The sequence below is a fragment of the Gordionus sp. m RMFG-2023 genome, chromosome 4, assembly GCF_954871325.1.
Source record: "Gordionus sp. m RMFG-2023 chromosome 4, tfGorSpeb1-WG-v2, whole genome shotgun sequence".
In the NCBI taxonomy this organism is placed as follows: domain Eukaryota; kingdom Metazoa; phylum Nematomorpha; class Gordioida; order Chordodea; family Parachordodidae; genus Gordionus; species Gordionus sp. m RMFG-2023.
Window position 1 is genome coordinate 5,667,003 of NC_088778.1, and position 10,646 is coordinate 5,677,648.

General features: G+C 26.2%; 1 protein-coding gene across 1 annotated transcript; it reads right to left on the reverse strand.

The window, feature by feature from the left end:
- Nucleotides 1-349: 349 nt before the first annotated feature.
- Nucleotides 350-10,409, reverse strand: LOC135927812 (dihydrolipoyllysine-residue succinyltransferase component of 2-oxoglutarate dehydrogenase complex, mitochondrial-like). Its single transcript, XM_065464006.1, has 15 exons — nucleotides 10,382-10,409; nucleotides 10,311-10,341; nucleotides 10,161-10,258; nucleotides 10,046-10,120; nucleotides 9,947-10,002; nucleotides 9,756-9,879; nucleotides 8,836-9,012; nucleotides 7,256-7,311; nucleotides 6,276-6,411; nucleotides 4,598-4,875; nucleotides 4,027-4,124; nucleotides 3,122-3,329; nucleotides 2,225-2,308; nucleotides 1,945-2,112; nucleotides 350-900 (listed from the first exon to the last, which is right to left on the reverse strand). The coding sequence occupies exons 3-15, from the start codon at nucleotides 10,198-10,200 to the stop codon at nucleotides 766-768; spliced, it is 1,635 nt and encodes a 544-aa protein (XP_065320078.1). The 5' UTR covers nucleotides 10,201-10,258; nucleotides 10,311-10,341; nucleotides 10,382-10,409; the 3' UTR covers nucleotides 350-765.
- Nucleotides 10,410-10,646: the final 237 nt, after the last annotated feature.

The following is a 10,646-nucleotide window of genomic DNA, read 5'->3' on the forward strand; positions in this document are numbered from 1 at the left end:
ATCGACTCAAAATGAGCCGTTTAACAACACTACCTACGAGTATAAACAGAATGCGGCCAAAACTGAACATCTTTTAAAAAACTAAAACAGGTTCAAAGGATACCTCTTAACTCCATCATAAAACTATTCTTAATTTATACTGATTCAAACAAAACTATATTATTTATAAATATACAATTAGAGAAAGAAAATACGTATACAAAACTTTATTTATCGTTCACATAATATTTCTTTAAAAAAATCAATCAACATTTATATATTTTTTAAGTCGAAAAATAAGTATTTAAAATAAGTTAATATAAAAAATTGACTTTCGTAGAAATATAAAATATTATATGATGACCCATTCACTTTATTTATTTTTTTCAAAAAAAAATTGATTTAAATAAACTGGATGGAATTGCAAGAAAAAATATAAAATAAAGCGAAAAAAAATATTATTCATGCTTACAAAAATGCGTATAATTGTGTTTTTCGCCGAAAATACAAATACCGGTAGTGCAATGTTTGTGCGGTCAATAAAATGGGTTAGTAAAATTTACTATCAAAGGTGTCATGTAATGGGGTTAGACTTTAGCCCCACCCCCCAATATTAAATTATTGTTAAAAATATGCCTTTTTATAAATTATAATTGATGTGAGCGTTAAAATATTTAAGCTATTTATAATGTTTTCCAACTATACCTATGAAAAAAACAGCCGGGATCTTTGCAAAATGGGTATGGAAAAAAAGGTAATACAAGATATTCCAATGAGAATCTCTAATCAAATGTCCAATAATATAGAGGCCGGGTCTTCAATATAATTTTTGATACTCTTTAAGAAAGTGACGGCTTCGCGTCCATCTATCAAACGATGATCGTAAGTTAGTGCCACGTACATCATGGGCCTTATTTCGATCTAATTATTTTGATTGGATAATATATGTAAGATTCGATTAATTATTTAATATCCAAAAATAGCGGAAAATTATATTTTATTTTCGATCTAATTATTTTAATTGTATAATATATTGTAAGAATCGATTAATTATTCAATATCCAAAAATAAGGAAAATCTTATTTTATTATATGAAATTTAAAACCGTGGTAAAGTATCATTCTATAAGAAATGAATTCAAATTCGTAAAGTGTTCTATATATAAAAATTTCAACCGAAAATATTATATTTCGTAAATTATATCCTCCAACTAAAAAAAAACACCTTTACCAAAAATGATATTAAAAAATTGCTTTTGGTGATTGGCTAGGTAAAATCAGCTAAGTAAAGATAATTAGAGATTTTTTAAAATCAAAATATACACACAGCTCAGTGGCAAATTTTTTCAGACCTAGGCATAAGCCTTGGCGACCCGATTTTTTTTAAAAAGGCATATAGGGGAAACAAACTTAAAATAATTATTTTATTCTCTATTTTAATGTTGTGCGATAAATTTAAATATTCAGCAGAAACTTCTGATATTTAATTATGGCCATTTTATTCTAATATAAATGTATAATAAATATTTCTCAACTCTTATTGTGATATTTAACAAGGCAAAAAAAAATGTAAGATGGAAATATAATATCAATATTTTTAGGGCCATTGGCAGGGATTTTATTGATGTTATTATCGGTCTGGCCTTAGAGTAAGGCTGACCGACCGACCTTAAAGGAGTCTAAAGTTAATAGTAATATAGCAATTGTTTCCCTGAAAATTTTGCCCTCATCCTATTCCTTTTAATATTTCGCCCTTCACATGGTAATTTAGTTGTAATTCTTTCTGATACTTACTATAACTACTCTCTAAGTCAAGCCTCAACTTAAAGATTAAGGCGAATCTTTTAGTATAAAAAGTTGACTAAGCCATTTTGGAGTTGACTAAAACTAAGTGATTTAACTGTTCCCTCTCTCCCCTCTTTTTAGGAAAAATAAAGTTATCATATTGATTATTTATTAGATTTACTTTGTCGTTAATAACTACGGGCTTCTTAGTTATTGCATGCAAGCCAAGTATAGCAGATTGGGGTAGGTTTATGATCGGGGTACCGAATAAAGAACCGAACACTCCTCCGTTACTGATGGTAAAGGTCCCTCCATCCATATCCTCTATCGCCAAATTACCTTTCCTTGCCTTTTAATGTTTAAAATTTTTTAGATAATAACCTATTAATTACTTATAATTTCTAATTTAAAGGGGGGGGGGATGCGAGTACATAAAACATTCTAACATTTTAAAAGATTACCTTATCACTAAGATAGGCTACATTCTTTTCGACATCAGCAACGCTCATGTTTTCGCAGTTTCTTATCACGGGTACGACCAAGCCCTTTGCGTAAATTATATTCAAAAATTAATTTGATGCTTTCTTTTTATTTGCTTAAAAATAATATTGGTTTAACTAATTTATTTTTTCTTCTTTTTTATTTTACTATTATAAAATATAATTAAAAACTGTAATTATGATGGTAGGAGATTAATTAATCTAAACTACTTCCCGTTGTCGTAACTAGTCTTACCAAATTAATAATTAACCAAATAATATATAAATTAAATAAAGAACTTAATTGTCATGAACGGTTTTATTAAATAAATTGTTGAAACTAATGAGAATTGAGGAAACAGTAAACTAAAAATAAAAATAACTAAACAAAATATTTTTATTACTTTATTCTTTTAATCAAAAATTTATCATAAAAAAAATAATGAGAAAAATTATAAAAGTATATAATTATCGTAACTTCAATATAAAAATAATAATTTTCGAAAACAAAAATCAATAATTATTTTCTTAAATATATATATATAATGCATCCTTGAAAACATTATCAAATAATATATATTTACAACACCCGTAAGTAATTTTACTTCTTGGTCAAATCTAAGAGGTAATTGTTCATTACCATCACATTTATTTCTTTAGACTTCATTTCTCCTAACACTACTATAGAGTTGGGTAATTACTATATTTTTAGCCGCTAAAAAAATCTACTAAACCAAGTTTTTAGCCGAAAGATATCACTTTGGCTTCAAGGTTTTCCTTTAAAAGATAGCAGCTCAAATTTGAAGGAAACTAATATAAATTAATTAAAACTCCTTAATTACCCCAACTAAACCTATAACTCCCAATTTTTTTTTTTACTTTTGGCGTAGCTACGGCTACGCTTATATCCACGTAATCTCTATAAGAAATATGAGAATTATCCTCCATTACGAAAGCGTTTACTATGGGTTGCTTGGTGAGAGCTCGTGCGCTAGCAACCACGAAAAAAGAGGCGATTCCAGGCTTAAGACCTGAATGCAGCTCAGAAAAAGTCTTTTTATGACGTTCGCGTAGTGCCATTACTTGACTTTAAATAATAAAGTTTTTTTTTTAAAAAAATAATAATAAAGTTGAGCTATTAAATGTTCTTACATAATAATTCTTAATTAAATCTCATAATTAAGATTGACGGGAGGTGGAAAGAATTTTATGCAAACATGAATACAATCAACAAGGAAGCTAATTATATGAATAAAAGTAGTGCGGGAATATTTTAGAAATTTAGAAAAAGATGGTTAAACCAGATTCGAGTCGTAAAGTGGAGGCTAGAAAAAAGTTTTTTGACATTGCTACATTCATTATATTAAGATAAGCAAGATAATCTCTTCTTTTTTTAAAAATAAAGGTTTAAATTTTTTTTTAATGCAGCTGTTAAATTCTAAATTGATTAAAAGTACAGAAAAATCTAAACGTTACTTAAACTAAAGTTGAGACACAAATGGAGTTCAAAGAAAATATTTTCGTGACGCTCACATAGATCGCCTGATTATACAAAATTGGATAAGTGTATACGAACACGAAGATTTTTCCCATACTAATTGATCGAGATTCAACATGAATTAAACAAGAGGTTAAATAAAAGTTTATAAAAAAAACATCTTAAAATTCCTAAAAAAGGAGTTTTAAGTAATTTTTATATAAAATAATTTAGGAACATAAAACTTTTCTAAAAAAAAATGATTGAGATAAATAAATAAATTTAGGGTTTTTTTTATTCTTTTTACCTCATATCTACTTCGTTGAAAGTTGTTAACATGGCGGCCGTGTTTTGAGCTTGCTTCAATCTCTCGGCAATCCTTTTCCTCATCCTATTCATCTTAACCTTAAGAATGATATTTTTAAAAAAAATCATTTAAACTAAAATTCAATATATTTAAAAGAGAAGTTAGTAATATTCATTTTTCTTAGCGATTTCAGGTAATTCTATTTTTAAAGAGTAACAAATCTATGTTATATTTCCCTTTAACCCATTTATTTTTTTAAAACATTTCTCTATGAATTATCATATAGTACATTCTATACCTTCTTTGTTATAGTAGGATATTTAATTTATGGGTGTGAAATTTTTTTTAATCAAATAAAAATAATGACTTCTTAAAATTAATTCATAAGAATGAAATTTTAAATGACAATTTATATTTAAATAATTACATTTACCTGATTTACGATGAAAAATATTTCAAAGTTGAAATTATTTAATAATCTTAAACAGATATTATCGTTAAATTAAACGCTATAAGAATCTTATTGATATAAAAGAAATTTAAATTTATTAGAAAATAATATTTAGGCCACCTTGGTTTCTGTCCTACTTCCTGATATGGTATGAGGGCTAATATCGTCTGTTGGTTTTTGGATTGGTGATACTTTTCCCTGGCTAGCCTTTTGGGATGTGTTAAAGAAGGGCGGAAAAAACTCGGGTTTTTTATCGATTACTCCGCTAGGTATATTAGTCCTATCTGTTTCTCCGAATGAAGGTTTAATATCTATTGAAACTTTTCTAGGGACTTTAGGTAGATCAGGCATATTCAAAGGAGTAGATGTCGGAGATTGTTTGGGTGTAGATTTAATGTCTATAAATTTTTTTAAATTTATAATTAAATGGTGCAGCATGTCTTATTTTGAGTTTGTGTGCTAATATGATTGTCTAATTTGTGAAAATTTCGCCCCAACTCTTTCTATATTTGTGAAAGTTTTAAATAATATAATGCTTATAATAGGGTTGGTAAAAATCGTGATTTTTTTTTATATAAAAATCAAAAAATCGATTTTTTTTTTATTTAAATTTGCGATTTAAACTAAATAAAAAAATCATTTTAATTAAAGAATTACGCGTTAAGATTATAAAATATCGTTTTTTTTAATTTCAGTTTAATATTATCTTGCAAGTAAAGGACTAATGCTCAAGGGAACAAGTGAGGAAATTTTCGAAAAATAAAATAATGATATGTTGTAATTTGATATTTTTCCCAAATAAAGAATCGATGATATATAACATACATTTTTTTTTTATAAATTTAACTACCAATTGTTTGCTAGAATTAATTTATTGTAAAATTTTCTGATTCAAATAAAAATGCCAAATGAAATTTAATTTTTTTATACAAATTTTAGCTATTGTTATTTCTCAACCGTTTAAGGAATTAGCCCCAATTTAAAACTCTTTAATAGTTTAAAAAATTTGCAAAAGCTTTTCACCACCTTATATGCTAATAAAAAAAATAAATGATAATCGACTTTCATCCTTTGCTAAACGATACAATCAAGCTTTAACTCTTGCACACTTCTTATCCTACCTTTTAAACCAGAAATATCGAAATTTAACCAATAAAATGGAAACAGCAATGGAATACGGGGGGCTCTGTATCCAAACACTTACATTTTATCTATCTTGGCAAAGTTCCAAGCAAATCAGAGCCATTTACCAAAATAATATTTTCGAATGGTAGATAGCACAAGGAAATTTAATGAAGGATGTAAATATTCTAAAAATGATAAAACAACTATTTACTGCATTTTTATCATCCACTTCAGTCGAGAGAGTATTCTCATCGTTTGGAGTTGTTCACTCGAATCTAGGAATCGGTGAGGAACGGAAAAGGCAGGGAAATTAGTTATTTTATTTAAGTTAAATTCTAATAACAATGTCGACGATATAAATAATACATGTGATTTTCAATACATGTTTTTTATTAATTTTACAAATTAATGATTATTTTTTTATTGTAAATAAATAAAAAAAATTTTAAAATATGGGTAGATTTTTGATATTAGTTTCGTTTTAATGGAAACTCAAAGAAGAAATAATAGCGCATTCAAGTATAATGAAGCAAGAAAATTATCGGAACAGGAAAGTTAGGGCGAGGTCGGATGTGAACGAGTCTCATCCAGGGATTGGCAATTATCAGGACGCGATCCGCCCCAAGTCATCCCATTATTATTTCAAAAAAATGAAATTATATGATTTAAAAACCGGAAGCAGTTGTCGATTTTCCTAGTCCTTCACTGCCAATGACACATAACGGCATCTTAGCGTGAACTTTTGAACCATCCTCAACTTTTATTTCTTTCAGGACGCCTTTATTGGGTGATGGCACAGGGACCGTAGTCTAATTAAATAGCATATACTTATAAAGTAAATTGATCATGACACCCCTCCCTCTCCCCTTTGAGATTCGAGTGAAATAATGTATGCAAACTAAAGTACACGTAATCAAAGCAGTGTTTAAATTTTGGTCCTCTTTTATTTTTGGAGGATCAAGGTATGAAAAAATGATATATATTTAGGCATATCGATTGTCATTTAATTAAAGATTTATTAAAAACTACAGAACTATAAATAATGATTCTAATATCAAAATAAAGTGAAATTTTTTAATGTAGTAGGTCAGCTTAAGCCCCATTCTAATGTTTAAAATCCTTGTAAAGAATAATGAGCTTCTATAATTCTTATAAAATTTTAAATAAATGTCATAAAAACCAATCTATATCTATATAAAAAAAACAATTCGAATTCCGGGTTTTCACTTTCGTGGTAGCAATCATAAAGAAAACAATTTTTGTTAAATTACCTTGCATATATAATTAATTTTTATAATATCTATTAACTATTTTTTTAAAATATTTTATTAGTAATTTAAAATATTTAAAAAATACGCCTTGTAGATTTTTTACTATAATAATAAAAATTAGTATATAAAAACATTTTAAATAATTTATCGCTTTTTACCATGAAAGCGAAACCCTGGATCTTAGTAACATTTACTTAAAAACTTTTAAGACTTGCTGTATATAATTTAAAGTGATAAAATTTTATTTTCCAACACAAAATTTCTGCAAACTGTTTCTGACTTTCTATTTTTCATAAACTCTTTCCTTCTTTATATTAGCAAACAAATAGAGACATGTTATAAAAAAAAGGCTGTGTTTAGGTTAAAATATTAAATACTTTACTTTATCCGTTTCAATTTCACAGAGTGTTTCATCTACTTCTACTTGATCTCCAACATCTGTTATATAAAAAAATTAACATTTTCTAACAATTATTTATGAAGATTAAATGAGGATATTTAAAAATGAAAAAAAATTTCAAAAAACTCCGAGAATTTTGACCAAATTTTTTCTAAAAATGTCAAAATCTTTTATAAATAAATCTTTTGCAATTTTCGTGTATAAATTTCAAAACTCAGTTTAAAAATATTAATTTTTTTATTTTAACAAATATTTTTTCATTTTTGGTGACACTAATTAATATCCAAACCTCTAATAAGAGCCAACATACCGTGTACCCTCGATCCCTTAGGTCTTAATACTTAGATGGTATGAGACCAGATAGTTTAACTTTAATTCCATAGGAAAAGGGTATCCATCTAGCTTGGGATTACACTTGCATACATATTCGCTAAATCTAACACCCACGAAGACTCTCTTTCAGTGGCGAAAATATAAAAAAAATATTCCGCTAAACAATATTAAATTCTTTCCTGTTGTCATGCAAACCCTCGGAAACTTTGGCCACGAGCCATTTTCCCTCCTGGAGGAGGTAGGAAGAAAAATTACCCACCTCAAGGTCGATCATAAAGAATATTTATATTCGCCAGAACAATAGCTTAAAAAAATTTGCCGAATAGTATTTTTATTAGTCATTTTTTTTAAAATATTTTTTTTGATTTTAACATGATATATATAATGCAAATATATGGTAATGAGCATATACGGTAATATTTTACAAAAAAAAATTAATATCTTCTTCCAAAAATATATTAAAATATTTACCTATTTTTATTTTAATAAATAAAATCGTCCCCCTCAAGCTTTTAAAACAAAAAATAACTTTTAAAGGGTATGATTACATGGTTTCTAAGAAATGAAAATTTTGTCATATTTATATAGTAAAACTTGTCTAATTTGTTTTTGATAATTTGGGTATTTTATAATTTGACTAAATTATTGGGTCCCAATCAAATTTCTATTATTAGTCTTGACAATTGGGCAATAATCTAGGGTCTCACCAGTGTCCAAATAAGACAGGTTTTACTATATTATAGTAAATATATTTTAAATTATAATTTAAAGAAATAAATACAATGATAAATGCATCATGAAAAATAAGAGTGGATTATGAGAATGTAAAAGATTAATCAAATAACAAGGATGAATATTATTTTAAACTAATAAATATTCAAAAATATAATTATAACAAAATTAAAAACATATTGTAAAAAAAAGGAAGATAAATTTATTATAAAAAACAAATTATATATTTATAAAGATCACCAAGTACAATTTAATTGCAAATGTAGTAATACAATATAAATTTTATTCCATAATTTCAATGTTAATATATTAATAGTAGATATTTAATACTATAAATATCAAGGTTACCTCCTAAGAATGAAGGGGATTCAATAATCTAAAAAATAGGTTACTCTTCTGAGAATTTACTGAAAATCTTGCTTCATACCCCCTCCCCCTCCCCATTTCCTTCATGGTGATGACCCCTGAATATATTAAAAATAAAAGCTAATTAAAACTTTTAATCCATCTAATATCGCCTTCGGACACTGATTCTGGTAGCTGAGGAACTGATATAATTTGATCATTTGAATGGTTGGCATTTTTCAAAGGATCTTGTGATTCGTCGGATAATTTGATATTAGATTCTGGGATATCGGATGCTATCCTTGTAGCTTGTTCGTCAATTTTTACACCTTATTTTAATTAGTTTAACTTATAAACTACCAAAAAATGAATTATTGGTTTTTCAATATAAAAAATATTTGATTCAAAAATTCAAATCAAACATAAATAAGGGAAATAAATTATTCAACTAATGTAGAATTTTTATTAATTATTTTATCAAATTATTCATAAATATTAAAAAATTATCAATAAATATCCAAAATTATTCATAAATATCTGACATTATATATATTTAACATATTCCTCATGGATTTTTTAAATACTTTATTTCCATATAAAATCTTTTTTTTAAATTTTAACCCATCAATATCAAGATATTGAAGACACAAAAAACTTTTTTTAAAATTTAATTTTTTTATTGCTACTTTAGTATGAGCATGTTTATATATTAAAATTTAAAAAAAAGAATTAATATGTTTTTTGAATTTTCCAAAAATAAAACATCAGGTTTAAAATGAGGTTATTTGTTGGTAAAATAATTTTGAGCATTTCATGTGTATAAATCATCACATTTATCACACTGATATGTCATATCTATCTTATATTGCAATGACCTTGACTATCAGCTCTAATTGACATATGACATTTCTCTATCTATCAGATTGAATCAATTAGACACCTTGATTGCCCAGGATGGTATTGTTTTTCTGATGCATTTCCAATCATAGTACACATTGAAACAATTTTTTAATATAAAATATTGTTATTGAAATTATATATTATATATATATATACATTATTTTTAAATAACCTTGTGAATCAGGCCTCTCCAAACTTATGATGAACACTGGTTGATGAGCTTTAACCTTTTCACCCTCTTCAACTAAGATACTTTTTAAAAATCCCTTGTATGGGCTAGGTATTGGTAAGGCAGTCTATATATTTATGTATTTACATTGTAATATAATCATTGGGATGTGATATTATTAAATATGAATAAACTTTATCAGTCTCAATTTCACAAACTATATCATCAACATTTATAGAATCCCCGACACCTATAAAGTTATATATTATATATTTAGAAAATCTTATATAAACTTTTAATCCATCTGATATCTCCTTCTGAAACTGAATCCGCAAAAGCTGGTGAACTTACAGTTTCATCGTTATTGACTATATAATATTATATTTCTATAATAAATTCTAAGCTTACATTTATGTGAAGTATGGAAAGTAGAGCTAATACATGGCATGGGTGAAGTTCTTAATTTATATGATGCTAACTGATAATTAATGCGAGGAATTTGATAACTATAACAATATACAATAAGAATACATTTAAAAAACTAATATTTATCCTTACATAATAATAGTTCTCTTAAGCACCAAATCTCCTATAAAAATGATTATTTTAAAAATTATAATATAAATTACTAAATGGGTAAGAGTAAGATAGCAATTTTCTAATCTAACATAAACATGTTTATAGGTGAAAAAATAAAGGTATACTTTAAAATATCTAAGCTTCATTTCTTAAAATATTTCACCAAAATATTAAATTCAAGCATTTCTTAGGTTAACGTTAGATAGTGCAACATTGAACGAATCAATTTTGATAGGATGAAGTGACACTAGTTTATTATTTATAATATTCATAATATTGGAAATAAAATTCGACCAAAAAAGAAATTTTTTTTAT